General features: G+C 47.1%; 1 protein-coding gene across 1 annotated transcript in view; it reads right to left on the bottom strand.

Moving 5' to 3' along the window:
* SELENOT (selenoprotein T) overlaps nt 1–25,875 on the bottom strand; it is a 188,257-nt gene that overhangs the window by 55,452 nt on the left and 106,930 nt on the right. The window contains exon 3 of the mRNA XM_069618379.1: nt 12,801–12,927. Within this exon, the coding sequence (XP_069474480.1) occupies nt 12,801–12,927 (127 nt within the window). The remainder of the gene's footprint in view (nt 1–12,800; nt 12,928–25,875) is intronic.

Genomic DNA, 25,875 nt, shown 5'->3' with positions numbered 1-25,875 from the left:
CTAAGTCTCAAGAGGTGGTGTTAGGTAAGAATCTGTAGAGTGCAACTGGTGTGGGACTTCATAAGACTTCTCTTGGTATTAGGTAACCCACTTTTTAATATAGGCCTGTACTACACAAGTTGTTAGTGTGACTGAGCAGCCAGGCTTACTTAAGAGGGGGTAATGTGAGCTGTACTATGAAACCAGTAAATACAGGTAGCCAAGTAAACACTTACCCACTTAAAGTTATAGTATACATTGTTTAATTATCCTTGTGTATATATAAATAATCTTTAAAAAGCAGCAACTAATAGTAACATTAACCCCAAAGTTAGGATTCAATTCAACAAGAGCAATACAGCAGGCGAGTACCTTTTCATATGTTATACATATTCCCGCACTTTGAGTGATGTCCCTTGAGGTCAGTAATAATACTTACTTGTGGTCACCATTGCAATATTGAGTTGTAAGGGGGGGGGGGAAATCATAGTTCGATTAGAACATACTTTGAACTTCCTTCACTTCCTGCGTTTCCAGACACACTTGAGCCCAGGCGGACTTCAGGGCTGAAGCCCGCCAAAGGCAAAATGCACAAAGGACTCAAACATCACAATAAAAACCCAGAAGGAACCAACTGACAAGAAATGGTGAAAAAAGGGACAATTTGGAAAATGGTCACCCTTGGGTGATGTACTGCAGCTGGAATTAGCCTGCAAATACATGGCACATGGTAGTAAAAAAGAAACCACTGCCACCAGCAATTCAAGTTAGTGTAACAGAATGGTACATGAGAAGTGGGATAAAGGTGTTACTATGTAATTCTCCCCCCCCTGCACTCCACATAGGGTGGTGTGTGCTGGCCCCACAAAAGATAAGACAGGAGTCATCTTACTATTCTCGGGAACAGTATTTCAAGAAAATGTAGTTATACATTATGATAAGTCCAAGGCTTGGCACGAGGAGAGTTGCCCAGAGCAATGCCAGTGTTAAGCCAACCTGCAACACAAGTTCACAAAGGTTGGTAGAAAAATAACTAGTCACCGAGATAACTTGCCACTGTTAACTTAAAAGTTACAGGATAAGCAGAAAGAGGTACACATTGTGTCCTCTCAACACTCCACAGGTGGTGGGGTGTGCCGATTCCACAAAATAGGTCAGGGTGGATGAAAAGGCCCCTGCCCTAAAACAGAAAGTTATCACAGAAAAGTCAAAAGGAAAGCTCATGTAGCTTCCCAGCAACACTGCACAGAAGGCGGCTGTAGTAAGAGTTTGACCGGTCTTATTTTTCCCTCTTAAACCAGAGCTACTATGTGGAGGTAGGTTATATCTATGAACTAGATTATGTTACTTTGAAAGCCTGAGTTGTGTACATCATTATTACATTGGTTATGGCACTTGTGTACACAAACGTTATTTAAAAACATTTTTAAAATAGAAACTGAAAAAATGGATGCCATAAAGTTGGAGGAAAACACTCCAAAAGAGAGCATCCAAAAGAGATACAACACATTCCCAAATATAAAAGAGTGGAAAAAGGGCCAAACTCAGAGTCCAGCAAAAAGTGCTGAGGTAGGGGGGGTCTCGTTCATTCATCCCCAACAGTTTATTCGAAGTAATTTGAAAAACAATTACAATTTGGGAGAGTGGGGTAAGGGGCTACAAGGGTTGGGGAGGGTTCATAATATAGGTAAGTGGGTTTGGGGGCCCCCCCCCAATTAAAAATACAAATAGTTTTCAAAATAATGAGCGAAATAAATTATTTTGAAAAAAACACGCTGATGCAGGGACATGGAACCGTGCTGGGGGATTCGCAGGTGAGGAGAATTACACAAAAAGAAATTGTACACCAACACTGGTTCATGGAGACCTGAACATAACAATTAATTCCATCCACAGCAATGGCTCCCTCATCTTTCACTTTCAAAACACACATTTACCCTCTACTCTAGTCCTTGGCATGTTGGTTTATTTGATTATTTGTATTGCGCACCAGACCCTAAAGTATCAGGGCGCATAGCATAAGATAATTCACAGCTTAGTTACACAACAGGGATATTGTCACGATGCCTACCCCCAGACATCCGGAACAGGTCCATCTGTCCAGGGAACAGGCACCCAAGAAGACATAGGAATTCCCAAAACCCTGCCTTGGGGCTATATGGGTTCAGTCCTGGCGCCGTAGGCCAACTTTAAACTATGCAGGTCATCCTGCAAAGAACTCATTTACAGGCCATCATGAGGCCATGAAGGGACTACTTTCCTTTAGGAACTATTTTGCTGCTTGGGTGTGGTACTGGAACTTCTTACCTGGGAACTACTTTTTTGATGCCATTTAAACCACGCCCGAAGAGCAGCACACGCTTCGCATTATTCTGCATCTTAGCAGCGTAACGCTCACCGTTTCTGCAGTCCAGCATCCAGTCTACAGCCACACCCGTCTTGTGTCCGGAGCCGATCCTAGAGAAAAAGAAGAAAAGGTTAGAATAAGGAGATTTCCATTTGGTCATCATCTTTTCCTGGAGCAGCCGCACCTGTGGATAAAGGAAAAAGACATTAAAATAAACCGCGTCGCATTGCCAGCTGCAGCGCCGCGCCATACTCACCTGTCTTCGGAGCATCTCCACGACTCGGCGCAGCACCCGTTGAATTGTCGCCCGAAACATCAGCATCTGAAAAGACAAGGACAAAAAAGGTGAGCGGGGTTCCGCCAAAGACATTCTTTTACTTACCGCAAGATACTTACCGGTCGAGGTAGCGCTGGTCACCATCCTACGTTAGACATTTTCGGCAAGGTGCCGCACCTGCAAAGATAGAGAACTATTGGTTAATTACATTTGGAATAATATTACTTGCTAGACAGTGCTTGGTACAAACTGACTCTTACCTAAGCGCTACCTTCATCCATCGAGGCGAACTCACTCCTTGGATCACACAGCAAGGGAAAGGGTATGAAAGGAGCATTAACAGACATTTGAACTCTAAAAGAACTATACATTCGGTTTACACACTACTTACCTCGGAGTCATTGTTGTCTGGAACTCTGCCAAATACCTTCGGATCAGTGAAGTAACTGAACTTCTACGTGCCCCTGCACTCCACACAGGATGGAGAGTTCATCCTTCCAAACAATAAGGTGAGACTTTATGGAGGGGAATACTGGAAGTTCGGGGAAATTAGTGTTAGTGGAACCTCTCTACCACAGGTGGCTAATCCCCCTTTACTGCTTTTAGGAAAATATTCTTGCGGGCCAGGCAGACGAAACTGAGTGGGCAAGTCCAGTCGATCATCACTTCACTACAAGTCACACTGGTGGAGACCGCAGCAGTCCAGCTACGTTCGATGCCCGTGTGGAATCCATATGCTTGTAACAGATATACAGTACATAGGAAATATACAGAATAAAGATAATGTACAGGCAGAGAGATCAAGTGGGAGCATAGGCATGACATGGTCCAAAAAGAGGACATATACAGAGGACAGTCAGCAATATAAATAGCTAAAATTATTTATATATGTCAGAGCGGGTTGGTCCTAGGAGTCCGGATCAGAAATCGTTGTCAGAGATCTGAGCCATCTTGTTATACTCTGTCAGAAGTTTTGGTACGATTGGTCTGCCCTCAGTGGGGTGGGTAAAGAGTTCCACAATTGGGCTGCCTTCAATTACCAATTCAGCCTACTTGCACAAAACTCCTAATTCTTTTCTCTTTGCAGTAAAGTTAGGTTCCTTGCTGCCTGCACCCTCTACAGGCTCCTTGTTCCCTGGCTATGCCCTCTACCAGTACTCCCTTATATGTGGCTTGCAAGCACTCATCCAACCATTCTCATCCACTCTCTGCTGTTTCAAGCACTTCACGCTCCTTGCCCCAGTCCTACTTCCAGGATTCAAAGTCAGTACCAACTTATTTGAATTCAACATCACTGAAAAACCACGTGGTCTCCTTAAATGACTGCAAAATCTTGTGAATCCTTTGCTTAGACTACCTCTAGCCCGCCAGGTTAGGTTATCCTTTGTTATGCAAACTGTCTCCATTTACCTCCCCATCATGCTTTGGTTAATGTACGACCCATCCTGCCTTTCCTCTTTATGAAGCACCAAGCAATGGGTCTGCTCTGACCAATAATTTTGCAAAACATCCATGTTCCCAAACAAACAAAAACAACAAGAGAGATCTGTGGGTCTTTGGTTTAAGAGGTCATGTGTAAATAGTACCACCCTGTAAGTCAAAAGAATCCTTTGGAGCTAAAGGCTTGCATTTGGGCTGATGTGAATACGAACAATGCTTTGCCCCCGTGGCTCTGAACTGGTGTTAACTCCGTCATGGCTGCTGGGAGACGCTGTTGCATGCAACTCGACTCCAATGGCTTATTCTACGTTGATCTGTTAGTGCAAAGTATATATATTTTTAAATATATAAAATGTGTGCATATCATACACACTAGCGCATAACTTAAGATTGAGCAGAATTGTCTATGGTGTTTTGGAAAATAATTCCCAATAACCTTTGAACCCTACCATTGAAAAAACTATTCTGAAAAATTGCCATAGAACATTGGAGACATCCGTCCATATATAGAACATTTCCAAATTGTTCATGGGCTGCTTCATACTTTTAAAAACAAATCGTATTTTCAACATAGAATTTGCCCATATGGGAACATTTCTTTTCAGCCCAATCATCTCAAAATTGTCTACTTCGATTTTTACATCTAAATCAGACCATTTTGTAGGATGCTAACATTGTATATCTGACGCAACAGCCACGAAAATAAGGCTTAGAGGAAGTGGGCAGTAAAAATAAAATTTCAAATAACCGTTCAGTTCCTCTATTGCAAATTTCTGGTGAACCCTGTGGCATTGAAAAGAACAAGTTACTTTCTTACCTGGTAACGTTCTTTCGATGGGATGGTCCGACGACATATTCCATATCTATGACATGTAATCACCACAGCTGTGCTGCTTCGGAAACTTTTTTCGGCGTCTGCGTCCTGCGTCGATGACGTCGATGCGCCGTCGTCGAGGGCCTCCTCTGACGTCATCCTATGTGATAAGTAGGACGCACGACGCCCGTAGCCTCAGTTGTAGTTTTTTCCCCCCAGAACGTGTGACACTAGTCAACTGCCAGTCAGACACAAAGCCTTGCGGAACGTAAGCTGCAATCGCAAAAGAAATTCTGCAGCGGGGAAGGCAGGGCGGGAGCGATATGGAATACGTCGTCGGACCATCCCATCGAAAGAACGTTACCAGGTAAGAAAGTAACTTGTTCTTCGAGGGGATTGGGTCCTCCGACGTATTCCATATCTATGACAGACTCCCAAAGCAGTACCAGAGCAAGGAGGAGGGAAAGAATTTAGAATCAAGATTTAGAATAGCCAATCAAATAGCAGAGCAAAGGACCGCCTTGCCAAAGGCCAGATCCTGTGCTCGGATGGAATCGAGGGAATAGTGACGTACAAATGTATGTACTGAAGCCCAGGTGGCTGCATCACAGATGTTGCGAATAGGAACACCCCTCTGCAGGGCAGTAGACGCAGCCATACCCCTGGTAGAATGGGCCCGCAAGCCAGCCGGTGGGTCCTTACCCGCCAAGCGGTAGCACTCCGAGATGGCCAAAATAATCCAGCGAGACAAAGTCTGTTTCGTCACAGCTTGCCCCAAACGCTTTCCAGCGTAACCAATAAAGAGTTGATCGTCCACTCTGACCCGGGACATGCGTGAAACATAAAAGCTTAAAGCTCTCCTAGGATCAAGCCTATGGAGCCTCTCCTCTTCCTTACCAGGATGCGGAGGAGGATAGAATGCCGGAAGAACAACCTTCTGGGCCAAATAAAATTCCGTCACTACCTTCGGAAGAAAAGAAGGACGAACTCTAAGGACAACCCTGTCCTTGTGAAATACAGTGAAGGGAGGCTTAATTGAAAGTGCCTGTAACTCACTCACTCTGCGAGCGGAAGTAACCGCAACTAAAAACACAGTTTTCAGAGTTAACAGCCTCAAAGGGCAAGAATGTAAAGGCTCAAACGGAGCACCCATAAGAAACTTAAGAACAAGGTTTAAATCCCAACCGGGCACCAGGAAAGGTGACGGAGGGAACACATTAGTGAGCCCTTTCAGAAACTGTGAAATCAAAAGGGATTTTAAAGTAAGAACACTCTTCAGACGAGCGCTTAAAGATGGACAGCGCCGCCAGGTAACCTTTAACGGTACCCACTTGCAAGCCCCTGTGGGCCAAAGAAAGTAAAAAGGACAGAACCATGGGGATGTCACATGCAAAAGGATCCACATTCTGAACTCTGCACCAGTCGCAGAACTTACGCCAACGGCAACGGTACAGAGACTTTGTTGCTGGCCTTCGGGCCGAAAGCAACACCTCCATCACGTCCTCAGGGAGGTCCCAATCCTGATACCTCAACCTTTCAGAAGCCAAGCGTGAAGGTTGAGGGATCTGACCTCTGGATGGAGAACCTGACCCCCCTCCCGTGAGAGCAGATCGTCTCGGTAGGGAAGACGACGTGGAGGGCAGATGGATAAGTCGAGAAGGTCCGGGTACCGCGTCCTCCGAGCCCACGCCGGGGCAATGAGGATCATCCGGGAACCGAACTTCCGTAACCTCCGCAGCACTTGCGGGATGACGGGGACTGGAGGAAACGCGTACAGCAGCGGGAATGACCACTCCACCACGAACGCGTCTCCTAAGGCTCCTTTTGGAGGAAATTCCCACGAGCAAAACCTTTCGCACTTCCGGTTGACACTGGCGGCGAAGAGATCCACTTGAGGGGTCCCCCAAAGGGCGAAGATCTCCAGGAGAATCTCCTGAGCCACCTCCCACTCGTGAGAGATTGCGCTCTGCCTGCTCAGAGCGTCCGCCGTCACGTTCTCGTCTCCGGCCAGATGAACTGCCGAGATCGAAACTTCCTGCTGGATGGCCCAGAACTCGAGCTGCATCGCCTCCCTGCACAGAGGAAGTGACCCTGCCCCCCCTTTTTTGTTGAGGTAGTGCATGGCCACTGTATTGTCTGTCAGGATCAGGACACTCTTTCCTCGCACAGTCGGCAGAAAAGCCTTCAGGGCTAGCCTGATGGCCCTCAGCTCCAAAAGATTGATATGGAGTCTGGACTCCGACGGAGACCAACGACCGCTGACTGTCAGCCCGTTGGCATGAGCTCCCCATCCCGTGAGGGATGCATCCGTCACGATCGTCACCTCCGGCCAGGGAAGCCAAAATGGAGCCCCCTTCATCAAGTTGCCTTCGACGGCCCACCACAGAAGATCCCGGGCGACCGAGGGCGGCACCTGAACCGGGTCCAACATCCTGCCGGAGGACTGCGACCATTGCGTCTCGAGTGTCCACTGCAAAGATCTCATCCGCAGGCGAGCCTCTGGCACCAGAAGAATGCAGGATGCCATGAGGCCGAGCAACCTCAAGAACTCGAACGCAGGGAGCGTCTGGGCATGCTGAAACTTGTGCACCATCTGCTGAATGTGAAGAGCCCTCACCTGGGGAGGAAAACACTGCCCCAGGGAAGTGTCGAGCACCGCTCCGATGTACTGGAGCCGCTGTGTTGGCGTCAAATGGGACTTCTTTAAATTGAGGGAGAAGCCCAGCCTGTGAAGGGAGCGGCAGGTGACGGACAGATGATCCAGGACTTGCTCGGGAGAGCTCCCCCTGATCAACCAATCGTCCAGGTAGGGGTAGACGTGAATCCCCTTGCCTGAGATGCGCTGCCACCACCACCATGAGCTTAGTGAAAACCCTCGGGGCGGAGGTCAATCCGAACGGCAGGACCCGAAACTGAAAGTGCGAGTCGCCAACCGCGAACCTCAGGTACTTCTTGTGCTTGGGATGGATCGGCACATGGAAGTAAGCATCCTTGAGGTCGAGTGACACCAACCAGTCCTGAAGCTGAAGGGCCTGGAGGACTTGAGAGAGAGTAACCATCTTGAACTTGTCCTTCCTGAGGAGTTTGTTCAAACCGCGCAAGTCCATGATGGGTCTCAATCCCCAGTCTTTCTTCGAAATCAAAAAATAAGGGGAATACCATCCCTTGTTCCTCTCCGCTACAGGCACCAGTTCTATGGCGCCTTTCTCCAGCAGGGCTTGAATTTCCTGCGCAAGGAACGGATCCGGACTCTGCAAAGAGAGGTTCCCCGGTGGATTGTCGCGAGGCCTGTGCCGAAAGGGAAGACAGTAGCCGTGGGTTATGATCTCCAGAACCCACACATCTGAAGTAATGGCTTGCCACTCTACAAGATGCTGCGCCAGCCTTCCCCCAACCGGCGAACCATGGGACATGGCCCCACGACTGAGTGGGAGCGGCTGCGGCGTTACCTGAGGGCAAAGAGGCAACTGCCCGAGCGGCCTTGGCACCACGGGTACCCTGTCGTCCACCTCTGGTACCCCTGCGATGGCCTCTTTGACTGCCAGCTCCTCTCGCTTTACTGAAGGAAGAGTAATAGCGAAAGGAACCACCCCTCCACTGCTGTCCCCTAGGACGAAAAGGCGGAGGTTGGCGAACTGCAGCGCCCAACGACTTCGCTGCAGCTTTTGAGGTCTGCAACCTCTCAAGGCTCTCGTCAGCCTTGCTGCCAAAAAGGTGTTCACCGTCAAAGGGCATGTTGAGGAGCCGGGACTGCACATCAGGAGCAAACCCCCGACTTCCGCAACCACGCAAACCTGCGTATCACGGTGCTCGCCGCCATGGACCTACTGACGCATTCAGCTTAATCCAAACCCGACTGAACGGACTCACACATGGCATCCTTACCATCCTGGACCATAGCAAGGAAACCATCCCGTTCGTCCCCTTCGGGAATATGTTCAGCCGCCAACGCAACACAGTTCCACAGAGTGTGTGTGAAACGAGGCACAAATGGAGTTGGCCGCCTGAAGCGCCATACCACTAGAAGAAAACACTTTCTTCGCCCAGCCATCAAAACGTTTGTCGTCCCCATCAGGAGGGATGGTAGGGTACGACGCCTGCTTTGCCGGGGCCGTGGCCGCCTGCACCACCAAACTCTCCAGAGTGGGGTGCCTGGTCAAGTAGCAGGGGTCGCTACTGGCTGGACGGTATTTTCGCGACAAGGATCTGCCCACCGCCGGGAGACTCTCTGGAGCAGTCCAAGCCGCCGCCACCCTTCTCTGCAAAGCCATATGGAACGGCAGTACCGGGTCAGTTGGGGGACCAACATCAAGGATGTCCGTCAGATCATCCTGCACAAACTCCCCTGGGGGAGCAGACCATCCCAAGTACTCAGAAACCCTAGCCATAAGGCGCCGGTACGAGGAATCGGCATGAGAGCCAGGTTAAGGCCTACAAAACTCCACCTCCGGAGAGGTGTCCAGTCCACTGGCATCATGCAGTGACTGTCTCAAATCGTCAAACTGACTATGGCCCTAGACAATTTCATCTGGAACCTGACTAGGAACCAGGCCATCAGAATCCTCATCCGCCTCTGAAATATAGTCCAGGTGGCGAAAAGAAGGCACCCGAGAGTGCTTGCTCTTAACCAGAGCCTTCCTAGGGGGTTCTCCCGTGCCACGGGGTACCTCCGAAACGAAAGGCGTCGAGCGAATCGGCGCCGGCGTCGAGAGAACCGGCATCGGCGCCGAGAGGATCGGCGCCGACATCAGGCGCAGCGCCTCCAGCATCGGCGGCGTCGACACAGCCCTCGAGGCCGGAGCCCCGAGCGTGGGCCTCGACGACTTCCTCGAAGCCGGAGCCTCGAGAAAGCCTGTCGACGCCCTCGACGCCTCAGACGTCGATGTCTTCCTCGAAGACTTCACAGGTGCACACGGTCTCGAACGCGTCGAGGACCGGGACCTGGAACGGGTACGGCGAGAACGAGTCTCCTTGTCCGAACGGGACCTCTCCCGTGACTCGTGCCGACCACTCATGCGAGCGGTGTCTCTCGACCTCACACGACCGACCCCACTCGGGGGCGCGGACGGCTTAGTACCCTGCGACTCAAGAATCGCCAGCATTTTCTTCCCGAAGGAAGCCCATTCCTCCGGCGTCGCACGGCTGGTGGGTTAAGCGACGTGCCGGGCAGAGTCCTCCGAGGAGGACCTGGAAGACGACCGGTGTCGGCGCTTCCGAGAACGCCTCGAAGAGGCAGAGGAGTGCCGAGACAGACTCCTAGAAGGAGACCCACGAGACTTCCAACCATGACGCGGAGAGTCACCCCTCGAATCATCCGTCGAAAGCCCCGCAGACTTCGACTTCCTGGGCTTGGACACCCGACCTACCGACAACTTCTTACGTTCGCGTAAGGCTTTGGACGTGAGCGACTGGCAGTCGATACAGTCATCCGTGTCGTGGGCCTCCCCGAGGCACCAGAGGCAGGCGTCGTGCGAGTCCGTCACCGACATCTTGGACCCACACTCCCCGCACTTCTTGAAACCCGGACGCGGGGTCGAAGACGAAGTAGAAGACATCTTCACACGAAGGATTTGCACAAAACGAACAGGTTCGAAGAACCGAGAAGAACAGAACTCCAAAGAGTCGAGGCGTGAACCGAGAATCACGAAGCAACACGTTCGCGGAAAAAAACGGAACTGAGGCTACGGGCGTCGTGCGTCCTACTTATCATATAGGATGACGTCAGAGGAGGCTCTCAAAGACGGCGCATCGACGTCATCGACGCAGGACGCAGACGCTGAAAAAAGTTTCCAAAGCAGCACAGCTGTGGTGATTACATGTCATAGATATGGAATACGTCGGAGGACCCAATCCCCTCGAAATGTACATTCTTCACTACTTACTGGATTGTCTCTAATTTCGTATGGGGTCCCTAATATTCCATATCGGGTCCAGTAGAAAGCGGTTCAATCGAACCAAGCCGAAACAGTTACGTCACACCCTTGCTAGTCAACTTAACTTTCTTTGCAGAAAGGCTATGCATTCTATAAAAGAAGCAAATAAGGATTCTATTAAATGTAAATATACCATGTTTTGCATAGCACATTTTGTAAAATATTGTTGACCATGAGAATGTATATTCTGGTATGATTATAGCAGAATATGCCGTTTTCTGTACATTTCCTGGTTTTATTGCGTTTTTTTTCCCATTGAGATTCTAGGTTCATCAATTGAGTGGATTATGCATTTTGTTATTCCTTAACAAATGCTAAATATATTTCGCTTTCAAACTTCACCAAGGCCCGTATATTTAAATATTGTTAGAAATTAGGAAAATTTTGCAATGTTGACGTAAAATATTCCCAATAAGAACTCTTGTTGGTGTGCCCCCACCCCCCATAACTAAGAGCATGCAGTAACTTCATTGAGGTTTCAGGGCTTCAGTTGAAAATAGCACTAGGTCCTTAGCTTATTCTGTACCGTAATACAGCGGACTCCTAGATCATGATGGGTAAAGCACACTGGAGGTCTTATTGCAAAAAGATCTTAATTTCAAACAGTGCCACATGACTTTACTTACCATACTTCTGTGTCGGAAACATCAGAAAGGCATTTACAGTACACCCGTCCCTTAGATAGCGAGGAGATGGTCTAGAGAATACTTGTTAAGGATCCACCTGACCACCCCGCCACTGGGATTCGTCCTTAGCAGGGTAAAAGTGTGATAATCTACAAGGTGTCTAGTCAAAGGATCGAAAAAAAAAGGGTCGACAGGACAAGGATCGAGACCAAAGGGTCAACAGGACAAAGGATCGATTTTTTTTAAAGCGAGTTTTAGCAACATAAAAAAAGGCTGGGGTGGGATCCCCCCCCAAAAAAAGTCAAAACAAATTCGATCCTTTGTCCTGTTGACCCTTTGGTGTCGATCCTTTGACTGGCAACCAATCTACGACTGGCAAAAATAAACTTTACAGACTAAACAATTGTTCCTTTGACATGCCTTTTGCATTTGATGTTATTGATTGTGCAATTTATCGCTGGACAAACAATGATCGAACGTGCAAGACTATTATAAATTATGTAGTGGCCTACATAATCACATGCAACCGATCAAAGCAATCGGGACATCTTTTGGAACCTTGTTATTGTGGCTGCAGCTTTTCTAAAAAAAAAAAAAAATAAGCACCAAAAGTAGTGCTGCAGTGCCTACCTTCACTCACTTGTGCCACACTTGCAATTGAAGGAAAAAAAACACTATACAAAAAAATACAACTCTCTCGCATAGGTCCATACAGCACCATTTCGGTTTGCGATTCCCTTTACATTTCCCAAGTGTCTGTATCCTCTGACACATGTTAATTAAAATCTCTGATCAACAGTGGTGCAGTCCACCAACGTCTTGGGTGGCAGATCCAGAACTTGTGAGGATCATTCACTAACATTACACTATACTGACAAAGCAGTATATGGAAGAAAGAAAAATGATCAATTATATTTCCAATTTAGTGAGGCCACCCAGTCTGCTGGTTACCAAGCCTGTCCTGTAGACCACAAAACAGCCATCTTTAGCTTTTTGACTCATCTAGTAATGGTCATCTATAGCAAACGCAAACTGCTATAAAGTAATGAAGGGATATTAAAAGTTATGGGGGCAGGCAAAAGGTTTGGATATGCACCCATGAAATTTACACAACAGCAAGACAATCTAGTTTCAAGTTAAAACCTCTCAAGATAGTACTGGTGGAAGGAATTAAACTAATGCAATAACAGTATATGGTTTAAGGGAAGCAATTTAATTCTACTCTTTCCCCATATACAGTTTCTTCTAATAAATAACTTTGAATGGATTAGAAATATCTTAAAGCAATATAACCAGACTTTCTAGATCTATCTCAATCCACCCAGAAAACCACACACCCTCAGCACGTAAGGCAATTACAAGAAATTTGAAACTCCTACTGTACCTTATTTTCTTGGCTCCAAATCCAGAGTCCAGGAGCTTGCATGCCAAATAATGCAAAAGGATCTTTTCCAACAACTATTAGGCCAATTAATATGATCTTAAAGACGGACAGGAAGGATGCAAGGTGTCTGAAGGAAAGAAAGACCATATTATATTTCAAAATGTAACCTTTAGAAATTAGATCAATTGTCAATCACAAGAAATGTAAACCAGCTAAATTAATTAAGCAAATCTATATATAAAACAGTCTTGTTTTCACAAATCCTCACACTTTAAAAACAGCTGCAGGGTAACCACATATATAGCAGACATTACTTACCGTAATGGTATTTCTGACGCTTGTATCTGCCAAGATTCACATGTTATGCATAGGCCGACATCTAGCGGTAGTCTGAGTATTGCAAGATTTGTTTTCAAAAATTTGAAAAAAGGGACGTCAACTGGGGGTGATTGTAATACTATCCTTGTGCAATGTCTACTTTGCCCATGGTCCTTCACGCATCGAGGTCCCTCAGATTGTTTTGTTTCTGACATGAGGGTGCATGAAGTGTTTGCGTGAGTACAAGCAAGATGAAGAAAGAGGTGAAAAAGCATTATGCAGCTTCAACTCCATGAGGGGAGGAAGGGAGAGCACATGTGAATCTAAGCAGATACAAGCATCAAAAATATGATTACGGTTAGGTCATGTATGCCTTCTGTGGCTTGTGGAATGGCTTAGATCACATGCTATGCACAGATTAGAAAGCAGTACCTGAAGGAGGTGGGTGGTGTGAAGTTACAGCAGCAAATAGATGTTTTAATACTCCTTGTCCCACCTGTGAATCTACTTTATAGTGTGTCTAAGCAGTAATGTGGTGTGAATAGAGCTTGAAGTAGCTACTTTGCGAATTGTATCTAAAGGTAAATCTAAAGTATCCCAAGTGCATCGAGCAGAGTGAGCTTGTGTGAAAGTTAATTACTTTTTTGAAAGTGGGTAGCAAATGCATCTATTTGACTATCTTAAGATAGCGTTTTTAGAATCATCATCTCCTTCTCTACCAGTTGTGGAAATGAACAGCTGCTCAGTTTTCCTTAGCGGTTTTGTTAAGGTAGTACATGACTGCTCTCCTTACGTCTAGGGTACTGGGACTCTTTTCTGCTGACTTTTTGGAAAAAAGCAGGAAGTTAAATGGATTGGTTAACATGGAATTTAGCCATGAACTTTGGTGAAAATAGAGCACAGTTTCTTAGAATCTTTATTATCCATAAGGACAAATTGAAGGGATCTTGGACTGAGTGCTTAAAGTTCACTGACTTGTCTTATAGAAGTGATGGCAACAAGAAAGGCAGTCTTGCAAATTAAATGTTTAAGATTGGCTTTGTGCATTGGTGCAGAGGGTGGTCCTATGAGTTTTGCGAGCACCACATTGAGGACCCAACCTAGTGGTGGATTGGAAATTGGAGGACAGTCTCAACTCCTTCCATGAACACTTTAATTAGTGGGGCTTTCCACCATACTTGCTTTTGAGATCTAGTGTAAGCAGATCGTGCAACTAAATGCACTTTTAGAGAATTGAATACTAGGCCCGAGGTGTACTACATGAACAGTTAGGAAAGCTTCCTCTTTACTACCCCAGTGCTCTAGATGCAGCGGGAGTTATTTTTAAAAATCAGGTAGATTGACACGGACATAGCAATTTACACAAGGAAAGAAAACCATGAAGCAGCTGATTATTATTAGATACAGCCTAATTTGAGAAACCATAATCTTTGACTGTACCTTTAGTCAATTTTTCAGCAGGGGCGAGGTTGGGCGGGTACATTTTAAACATACATCAGTAGGTCGGGATGTTGGAGTTAATGAATGTATATACATCTCCTCACAGTTTTGGGCCAAGGTTAGTGCCGCCAACCAAGCTGTGACATTGGGCAAGGTGACCTTCCATCTCAACAGTATACATCCCTTTGCCATCATACAACCTGTATTCGCAAATGGAGTCTCTTGTTCAGGAGGTTCTCCCACATACAAATAGTACTCCAGGGGAATGTCCACCACTTCCGATAAAGTCTTTAAAACAGCATCCCAAAATGTTTCCAGGTAGGCACAGGACCAGAACATGTGCATGTGGTCCGCTTCGGCACAACGGCTGTTAGGGCAGTTTTTCTGAAGTCCAACCAAGGGCTTAGTAAAACCATAACTGAGGCAGTACAAGACTCCACTCTTCGTATACCACTGTACCACCCGAGTTCAGGGTAGCATAGATCCAGCAGCCATGCTCATCTTGGGTAGGAGAGAGGGCTGTAAAATCAGTACAAATGAAACTAATACAATGGTCCAAAGAAACACAAACACTATGTATTGTAAAAAAAATACATGGTTTGTTTAAATACAAGTAGGCCCAGATAAATGGGGAGGAGGGGAATAAGTACCATCACATTATATATAACCACAATTATAGAAAGACACAGCACTATACTTGAAGGTACATAGACCAAAGCATATAACCTTATTTGGAACACCCAACAGGAGTTCTAGGGAAGTAAAAAATAGTTACTTTAAGATTACCTTCAGTAATACCAGGGTAGTAAACCCTATCAGTTGTACCAAAACGCTCAGCAAGAAATCATAGTAATATCAACTGGACAATACACTTTTCTGATCTAGTGAAAGACAGATACTAGGAACAGTATAAACCTATAACTGATTCACAATAACAGTTATTCTAGGGAAGTTGGACCTTAGGGTGTAATTCAATTACTGTTGCTTTTCAGTTCACAGACTAAGGAAAGCAATAAATAACTTATTTTAGGACAACAGTTATGCTCAAGGTAAGTAAAACCTATACACTTTTACAGGAGCTAAAGAAACTTAAAGGCAGGTGTAAACCCAAGACTCTTTTTGTGTCCGTCTAAAACGGACCAGGGAAAGCATAACCCAGTGTTATTCTAGGTAGGTAAAACCTAATGCAGACTTATTCTGAACATGGCAACAGCAGGTCAGGGGAAGCAAGGCCAAGTTGGGAAGCTTAAACACATTATCTGAAAGAAATAGTTAGGTGAAGCCAACAGCATTACTTTTGGCGAAGAGGCACAACCAATTCACAGGTGAATAAAATAACCTTTAGATCTACTTTTCAGAATGGCAGAACATTTCTAAGGCGAGTTATAACTTTTGTAACTGTTCACTCCGAGTTACAGTTACCACCCCCTATTTTGCAAGTAACTTTTAAACAAGTATTCTCTTTGCTAGGAAAAAGGCCCAATCCTAAAAGGTATTTCCCTTATTCTAGGTGAATGAGTCTTCTCAGTGGCAGAAGAGCGGGGGTTGGGGGGGGGGGGAAATCACTAGGGTCCAGTGTCCAACAGGCAGTGTCAGGACAGGTTCTTAAATAGCAGAAGTCAGAGTTCCCAAGGAAAATTGTTCAAACACTTGAGTATTGCACTTTACAGTTAGTTGACACACTAGGAGGATTCCAGCAGTGGGCCTGGGTGAACTGGACGGGAGGACTGCAAATCACAGAAAAACACCCCAAAACTACACAGGAATCACAAGAGCCTTAACGTAAGCAAATACCCAAGCCAGCAGAGTACCTCAGCACAGAAGATTTTGCAGCAGGACATCAGCATCCGCAGCCTAAAACCTGGTTGGTGGATTTCTTGTCATGGTGATTGAAACAGGACCTTGGAAGGGATTTTGCAGCAGGGATAAACAGGGAAGGCTCTAGGCAAGGTTCTTGTTGCGGTTCTGTGACTTTGGCTGCTTTTTTGGAAGCGCAGAAGACAGAATATCGCTGGTCGGATTCTCGTCATTACATAGGTCCAGCACTCTGGTTAGGGGACTTACGGAATGGATTCTCGTCTCTCGAGATACAGCAGGATGGCCACAAAGTTTCAGCGAGATTCGGAAGACCGTGCAGAGCACAATGGCTCGAGGTCTCAGGGTATAGCTGCCCTGCAAGGTTGCACGTCTTCTTGAGTCTAGTGGGTCTCACCAGGCTCTGGGATGTGGTTGTTGTTTTCAGAGTCTCCAGGTCGATTGGAAGGAAGGGCTACAGCAGGCTGCGGTTGCACAGCAGACCATCAGGTCACTGGAAATCATGTCTGCTGCTTTTCCTTCATCATCCTCTTTGGTTTTGGTTACAGTGGTCGACTGCCTCTTCAGCTTCCAGGATCAGACTCTTTATGCAGGAACCCAGCCAATCAAACAGCCTTGCAACATTCAAACTTGGGGGGGGTTGGTAATGCTTTCAGGACAGCCAGCCTTTGTTTGAACTGTCACACTCAGGCAGTCAGAGGACTGCAGAGTTTTGGGCTCCTCCCTTGCTTACTGCCTTCACAGACACTATGGAGTCTGGGCCTGGAGTCTATAGGACTCCCGCCAAAGATAAATATCACACAAAGGAATTTCCCGCCCCGGAGGTCGGGGTAAGGAACAAGAAAGGACAAGGAACACTAAACAAGACGGGTCATTTTGGTAAAATGACCAGCCATGGGTGCCATTACCGGGGCTGTGCACACAGCCCACGGTAAAGGTGCACCAAATTAGGTATCACTGCCACCAGCCATTAAAGTTGTGTCTGTCCTTGTAACATAAATGTTACATTTAAAATGAGAACAGGACTACTCAGCATCTCCCCAGCACTCCACATAAGGTGGGGAGTGCTGGTCTCACTTAATAAAACGTAAAAGGGATCCAGAGAGCCTTTCAAACTGTAGGTCTCACTAAGTTAGCCAGAGAAAGCTAAAAGGGGAGCCCCTAGTGCATCCCAGCAACAACAGTCACTTATTGCCAAAAAGATGTCAAAGGGGATAACTTAAACACTATGGAGAGTCTTAAAAAAAAAAAAGTGTAAAAGATTCTGCGCGTGTGGAAAAAGGTTCCCACTCACTGAGGTATAAGAAACAATCCACCAGTAAAGCAAAAGGTTTTGGGGTTGACACAGGTCAGGAAGATTTATCATTACTATGAAAATCTTACCCAACATTGGCATCTGGGACAACAGTGCTACGCACCCTGGTACATCCTGCCATGTTTCATGGGGGTATAGTACAGTCTGTTCACCAATTTATACTGCATACATCTAAACCTAAAATTTAGAGACATTTTTGGTGAGTTCACACATACACTTCCATTGAACATCCGATATTTTAACCCGCAAATTGTCAGAATAGCTATTACGTGACCTCGAAGTCGAGGGTGGTTTATTCACAAGCATTTTGTATAGTAATGAAAGTAGTCGATTTTTACAATATATATACCAACTCATCAGTTTCAAGGGGCTCTGATGGGTAACATGGCCACAGTGACTGCACCGCTGCACCCATTCTATAATACTGCAGTAGTTCCATCCCCGTGCCAGTGTGTTTATGCCGCCATGTTAGTGGAGTAATGAATTTCCCATCTGGGAAGAGATCCGCTAGTGCCCTATAGCCCAGACATACCCACTGAGCCACCATGGTGGATTCCCAGGTAGGTCCTAGGCCCGGGAACCTTCACAGAGGAAGCCATTTCTAATATGGGTGAACCTTGGCATCACTAGCAAAAACGGAGCTTCAGGCTACCACCGTGGAAGACACCGGGTCAAACAGGCAGTCATCTGTACTTATGGTCCATAATTAGGGTCTTAAGGGCAGATCTACCAGCAGCTAAGTGCTCAAGTTTAACATGAGGTGGCTGCAGCTTCAAGCCATATCAGTAGGTGGCGAATTGAGCGTGTGTCGCAACCCAATATTGCTCAACGTTTGGGGTCCTGGAGGCCCCCCTGTCACAAGAGGAAGTCATATCGATCCACTTTTTCTGGACCGCTCCCGAATGCCACAAGAATTGTGTGCAGTGCCCATGTGGAAAAGGGCTTACAGGGCCAAACCGGGACATTGGTAAATATGTATACAAGTTTGGGCACTAAAACCATTTTAACCAAGGACAATTTACCAGCCATCGTGAGTGGAAGTGCCCTCCATCTAGCAATTCTGACCTAGCAAGTGGGGAAACATGCCAGTAGGTCGTTTAGTGCCGCTTGTCAGCGGAAAAATCAAATATGATGCAATTAATTTTGAACCCAGAGACGCCTCCCAGCTGTATTATGCCCCGGAGAATAGGATCTAGATTTGTCTGTGGATCCCTTTCGTATAACAAAACATCGTCCGCATATAGCAAAACTATTTCGGGGGGGGGGAGCCAATAAGGTTGCAGAACACAGTATCTCTTGGTCCGCCCATTGGGGGTTCCTCGTCGCATTGACAATGAAGTCCACCTCGGTACAACCACCTTCTGATTTTGCCAGTCTAGACAAAGTCCTCCCTGGCCTCTCTCCAACCCCATATTTCCTGGCCACCTGTGGACGAGAAAAGTAGTGCACCTCCCTGATGGCATGTGCCTCGAACAGCTCCAGTTCGGAGTGTATTGGTGCCAGTACCTGTGTGTTTGCGTGACGGGAGTACTCCTGCTCCAAGGCCTGCGACGTCACCGGATGTTATGAATAAGACGCATGGCGCCCGTAGCCTCTTTGAAGCATCCTATTTCTAACTTCCAATGACGTTGCCCTCGACGGAGGCCTTAGAGGGACATCAACCCGACGCCATCGACGCAGGAAGCCCACTGCCGAAAGAGTTTCTGAAGTACACAGCTGTGTGCGTTACATGTCAAAGATGTGGAATACATTGGAGAAGGAGAACACAATCCATTTGAAATGGGTCATGCACTGATGAATAGAATGTGTACTGTTGCACTTGCAGGTCTAATAGGCGCCATGTATCTACCAGCTCCAAGCGTTCCATATGGGCCAAGAGCTGCCTGGCCGCCCTTGACCGAGGCCTGGGGACCACATTAGTCCTGTCCATGGTTTGATCAAGGATCACATTTATGCCCCACCCCCCATAGAATAGGGACCCCCACATAACCAGCAAGGATTGGTATCAATGTTTGGGCCATAAATACCATTAACAACTGCTAACCATCAATGAAGCAATGGAGAATGCCAGTGCCCCCTCCCTGGGGATCAAGCACTAAGGTGAATTTCACAGATTTATGAACTAGCGTCATGGAAACCCCCACCCCCCCTCCACCCAACCCCCTGGATTGGGTTGAGTATGAGGTAAAGAACTTGCTTGCTCCCCATGCAGGTGCAATGCCCCAGCACCCCCTCTTTAGCATGTGTCTCTTACAGGAGAAGGACAATCACTTTATGCCTATTTGCGTTGGCCATTACCTTTTTTGTGATTTGGTGAAGTTCCCCAACCCTCTAACATTCCAACTCATCACTTTTCAGCCCCACTGCAATAGATAATTGTGTCAGGGCTTGTGTGGTAGGTGGTTTAGTAACTAGAAAGAGTATGTACATAGAATTGACATTGTGGTTGCCCAAATCAAGATGGAGAGAAATAAACTTAATCTGATTGGTTTAAGGAACAATGATAGGTTTGGTTTGTCTGATTGGTGGAAAGGATAATGGGTTGGATTCTTGGGAGGTGAGCAAGATTCTAAACTGCCTTTCATCCATAATAATTCAGTGGCTGGTTGTACATTTATTAAGCTCCTTAAGTAAGGCCTTTCAGAGTTCAGAAGAAAGTAAGGAGGTCGACTGCTGTGCCTGAGAGAACTATAAGACATCAGGTGGGATTTTTCCTTTTTAAAGTTTAAAGACTTTCAGAGAATTTCCTTTTTCTAAAGAACTTAAGGTATTAAGAAGTTATTTAAAGTTTACTGAGAAAAATACTCTACAGTTTTAAGACTATGAGAAAAGTTTAAAGACTGTGCGCGCAAGTTTTAATATCTGCATGAAAGAAGTTTCAAAACCGTTTTATGCGTGCACGTGTCTTCGCGTCTTCAGCAACGTCATTTATGGGAGCGCGGATATGGAAAGCGATAGAGCGTGTGTCCCAATGAATTGTGCGCAAGAAAATTTTTAGCGCGTGTACAGTTTTCACGTTAGTAACGTTGCGTGTTATCAACGCGTGCTCGGTGAGCGATAGAGCGCAAGTCCATATGAACTGAACGTGAGTTGGTTCAGTGCGTATAAATCGTACACGTATGGATTTTGAAAGCGCGTGTGGTCTACGAACAGTGCGTGAGATTTTTTTTTGCGCAAGAACAGTCACACGTCTTTGTGGCATTGCGTGTTTATCGCATGAGTGCAATTAGCGTGTACGTGGTTTTTAAAAGCGTGTGTTTATTTTTCTTGTTGTATATGCGCGTGTAAATAGAAAGACTTATACGCAGAAGGGGCAGCGTTCAAGAAGAACAAGTTACTTCTTACCTTGTAACGTTCTTTCACCGGGATGTTCCTCCGACGTATTCCTCATCTTAGATATCTCCTTCCAGCTCTGCTGGCCTCGGAAATTTTTCTCTCTAGAGGGCGCTGCGCGTCGACGTCCTCCGAGTCGATGTCCCTCGACAGCCGCCGTATCGACGTCGATGTCATCCTGCCTATAAAGGCCGCGCGCAGCGTCCGTTGCTCAGTTCCGTTTTGTAGCCCACAATAATTCTTTCTGGACTAGACTAATCACCCTGAAGGAGCGTAAGCTGCAACAAGGGAAGTAGAACTGCGGGGATGGATGGGAGGGTTGATGAGGAATACGTCGGAGGAACATCCCGTCAAAAGAACGTTACAAGGTAAGAAGTAACTTGTTCTTCGAAGGGATTGTGTCCTCCGACGTATTCCTCATCTTAGATAGGCTCCCATAGCAGTATTCTAGTATTGGAGGAGGGAGTACTGACTTCACGCTGTCTTCTATTGATGAATAGAATGCAGTACAGCCCTTCCAAACCTAGTCTCTTGACTGGAGGAGGAATCCAAGTTGTAAAATCGTGTAAAGGTATGGACAGACGACCATGTAGCGGCCGCACAGATGTCTTTAACCGGCACACCTCTTTTGAGGGCCGATGAAGCTGCAATACCTCTGGTCGAATGAGCCCTAAGGTTTTGAGGGGGCTCTTTCCCTGCCAGTTTATAACATTGCAGAATGGCTAGAACGATCCATCTGGAAATGGTCTGCTTAGTTATTGGTAACCCCAGCTTGTGACCTGTGTAACCTACAAACAGCTGGTCTGCCTGTCTTATCCTGGCTAGTCTACTGATGTAAAAACTTAAAGCCCTTCTAGGGTCTAGCCTGTGTAACCTCTCTTCCTCTTTCCCCGGATGAGGAGGATAGAAAGATGGTAGGGTAATCTTCTGAGTGATATGGAATTCAGAAACCACCTTTGGGAGGAAATTAGGCTTCACTTGCAGGACAACTTTGTCTTTGTGAAAGATTGTGTGAGGGGGTTTACAAGAAAGAGCTTGTAATTCGCTCACCCTTCTAGCAGATGTAAGTGCTATTCATAAAACAGTTTTAAGGGTAAGGAATCTTAACGAACAAGAATGGAGTGGTTCGAAAGGTGTGCCCATCAGGAAAGTTAGGACTAAGTTTAAATCCCATAGGGGAACTTGGAATGGTCTTGGGGGATAAACATTGGTTAACCCCTTTAGAAACTGTATTACCAAGGGTAACTTGAAATAGGATGGTTCTTCCGCAGTGCGCTTAAAGATGGATAGCGCTGCGAGATAGCCCTTAATGGTGCCAACTTGAAGGCCTGAATTTGCCAAATATAGTAGGAAGGACAAAACTATTGGTGTACCACATGAAAAAGGGTCGATATTCTGTTCTCTACACCAGCTGCAAAATCTGTTCCAACGGCAGCGGTATAAAGACTTTGTTGCTGGCCTCCTTGCCGAAAGCAACACCTCCGTAACATCATCAGGGAGGTCCCAATCCTTGTACCTCAGCCTTTCAGAAGCCAAGCGTGAAGGTTGAGGGTTTTGATGCCTGGATGGAGAACCTGACCTCCCTTCTGTGAGAGTAGGTTCTCTCTGAGTGGAAGTCGAATTGGAGGACAGATGGACAAGTCTAGAAGGTCCGGGTACCACGTTCTCCTGGCCCAGTCCGGGGCAATTAGGATCATGGTTCTCCGGAATCTTCTCACCCTCCTGATCATTTGAGGAATGACAGGGACCGATGGGAACGCGTACAGAAGCGGAAACTCCCAGTCCACTATGAACGCTTCTCCCAGAGCTCCTCTCGGGGGAAATTCCCTTGAGCAGAACAGATCGCATTTCCTGTTGAGGCTGGTGGCGAACAGATCCACCTGAGGGGTTCCCCAAAGGGCGAAGATCTCTTGAAGGACTTCCTGAGCTAGCTCCCACTCGTGGGAGACTGTGCTCTGCCTGCTCAGAGCGTCCGCTGTCAAGTTCTTCTCTCCGGCTAGGTGAACTGCCGATAGAGATTCCTTCTTGGATTGCCCAAAACCAGAGCTGCATCGCCTCTCTGCACAGGGGTAGCGATCCTACGCCTCCTCTTTTGTTGAGGTAATGCATGGCCACCGTGTTGTCTGTCATTATCAGGACGTTTTTCCCTTGTACAGCTGGCAGGAACGCCTTCAGCGCAAGTCTGATGGCTCTCAGCTCTAACAGGTTGATATGTAGTCTGGACTCCGATGGAGACCAACGACCGCTGATGGTCAAGTCGTTGGCGTGGGCTCCCCACCCCGTGAGTGAGGCATCCGTGACTACTGTTATCTCCGGCCAGGGTTGCCAAAAATGTTCTCCTTTCAGAATGATCTCCTGACAGGCCCACCACTGAAGGTCTCGAGCCACCCTGTCGGGAACCTGAAGAAGATCCGTCATTCTCCCTGAGAATTGTGACCACCGAGTCCTCAGTGCCCACTGAAGGGATCTCATTCTCAGGCGAGCCTCTGGCACTAGGAAAATGCAGGATGCCATGAGGCCTAGCAACCTCAAAAAGTCGAAGGCTGGGAGACGTTGGGCATCTTGGAACTTGGTAACCATCTGTAGAATATCTTGAGCCCTCACCTCTGGTGGCGAGGCTTTTCCCAGGGAAGTGTCCAGGATCGCTCCTATAAACTGGAGTCTCTGCGATGGACTCATTTGTGACTTCTTTAAATTGGAGAAGCCCAGTTTGTGAAGGGAGTGGCACACGTGATTTAGCTGGATCTGAGCTTGTTCCGAAGAAACAGCCCTGATCAACCAATCGTCCAGGTAGGGGTAGACGTGAATCCCTTCCCTCCTTAGACTTGCCGCCACTACCGACATTAACTTAGTGAAGACCCTCGGGGCGGAGGTCAGCCCAAATGGCAGCACTCGAAATTGATAGTGAGAGTTGCCAATTGCGAACCTCAGGTATTTCCTGTGTTTGAGATGGATAGGCACATGGAAATAAGCGTCCTGAAGGTCCAGAGATACCAACCAGTCCTGGAACTGAAGGGCCTGGAGGATCTGAGAAAGAGTGACCATCTTGAATTTCTTTCCTGAGGAATTTGTTCAATTCTCGCAAGTCCAAGATGGGTCTCAGTCCTCAGTCTTTCTTTGGAATGAGAAAGTAAGGGGAGTACCAGCCCTTGTTCCTCTCCGCTACAGGTACCGGTTCTATGGCACCTTTCTCTAGCAGGTCCAGAATTTCCTGCAAGAGGAGCGGATCTGGAGCTTTCTGAGAGCTGATCCCCGGTGGATGACTCTGAGGTATGCGTAGGAAAGGCAGGCAGTAACCTTGGGCAACTGTTTCCAATGCCCAAGCATCTGACGTGAGAGCCTGCCATACCGCCAGATGTTGAGTCAACCTGCCTCCTACAGGTGTCCTGTGAGGGAAGTCCTCAGAGTGGTTTTGGGGCGGCTGATGCAGATGGTAAAGAGGCACCTGCTGTTGCTGCGGCTTTTGAATATCTACCCCGTCCACCTCGTGTAGTTCTTTGTCCCCTTTGAGCCGGTCGTCCTCTGCCTCTTCCGAATGCCGAGTAGAAGCGAAAGGACTTGCCCCTCGCAGATGTTCCTGTGGGACGAAAAGGTGTCTGACGGATTGCAGCGCCTAGGGATTTTGCTGCTGCTTTTGAGGTTTGCAGTTTTTCTAAACTGTCATCCGCCTTTTTCCCGAACAAAGAAGAGCCATCGAATGGCATGTTCAAGAGCCTGGCTTGCACATCTGGGGCAAAACCAGACTCTCAACCAAGCGAATCTCCTGGTTGTTGTACTTGCCGCCATTGCTCTGCTGATACTGTCAGCCGAATCAATCCCCGTCTGGAGGGATTCGCACATCATAGCGTCTTTACCGTCCTGTATGATATTCAGGAACGCATCCCTTTCTTCTCCCTCCGGGATGCAGTCAGCCGCTGTAGAAGCACACTCCCAAAGTGTATGGCTGAATCTAGCAATGGTGCAAGTAGCATTAACAGATTTTAACGCCATGCTACATGCCGAAAAAACTTTCTTTACCATAGCATCATATTTTTTATCGTCCCTGTCCTGTGGGACGGTAGGATAAGCCGTCTTGACATCGGTAGAAGATGCTGCCTGTACCACCAGACTTTCTGGGGATGGGTGTTTTGACAAAAACTCCGGGTCTGTAGAGGATACCCTGTATTTTGTAGACAGTTTTTTATTTACTGCCGGGACGACATCTGGGGTTTCCCAGTTCGTCATAATCTTCCTCTGAAGAGCTTTATGAAAAGGCACCACAGGATCCTCCTGTGGGCCTTTGTCAAGAATATCCGTGAGGTCTGGAAAGATTGTGAAGGTGCAGACCACCCCATAAACTCTGTGATCCTGGCCATTAAGGCTCTATAGGGGGTTTCAGCATGCTCCCCCGGGTCTGGCCTAGCAAACTCCACCTCAGGGGAAGTGTCTAACCCACTTGCCTCATGTAAGGAATCATGAAGATCCTTTAACCTGCGTTCTTCAGAGGAAAATTCCTCTCTAATTGGGGTTACAGGTCCCTGCAACTCAAATGTGTCTTCCTGTTCAGACAATTCACCCTCTTCCATAATTGAGGACATAGTTCTCAATTGTTCTGAACCCATAAAGGGTGTAAACCCCATTTCCAAGGCAGAGGGTGCCGAACTTGTCATAATCGGCCTCGAAAACGTCGATGTCGTCGGCGTCGAGCGTGGCGTCGAAAACAAAGGCGGAGGCCTCGATGACCTTGACAGAATTGGGATTCTGCTCGACAATCTCGAAGCCATCGTCATCGAGGACCTGGGGATAGTCACTGGGTGTGTCGTAACCGTGACTTTTCTTGGCGTCGACAACGGCGTCGAAGACACCGACCTCGGC

The sequence above is a fragment of the Ambystoma mexicanum genome, chromosome 10 (assembly GCF_040938575.1).
Source record: "Ambystoma mexicanum isolate Mex_15411 chromosome 10, UKY_AmexF1_1, whole genome shotgun sequence".
In the NCBI taxonomy this organism is placed as follows: domain Eukaryota; kingdom Metazoa; phylum Chordata; class Amphibia; order Caudata; family Ambystomatidae; genus Ambystoma; species Ambystoma mexicanum.
Note: the sequence above shows the minus strand (reverse complement) of the source record. Positions and strands in the feature narration are given on the sequence as shown.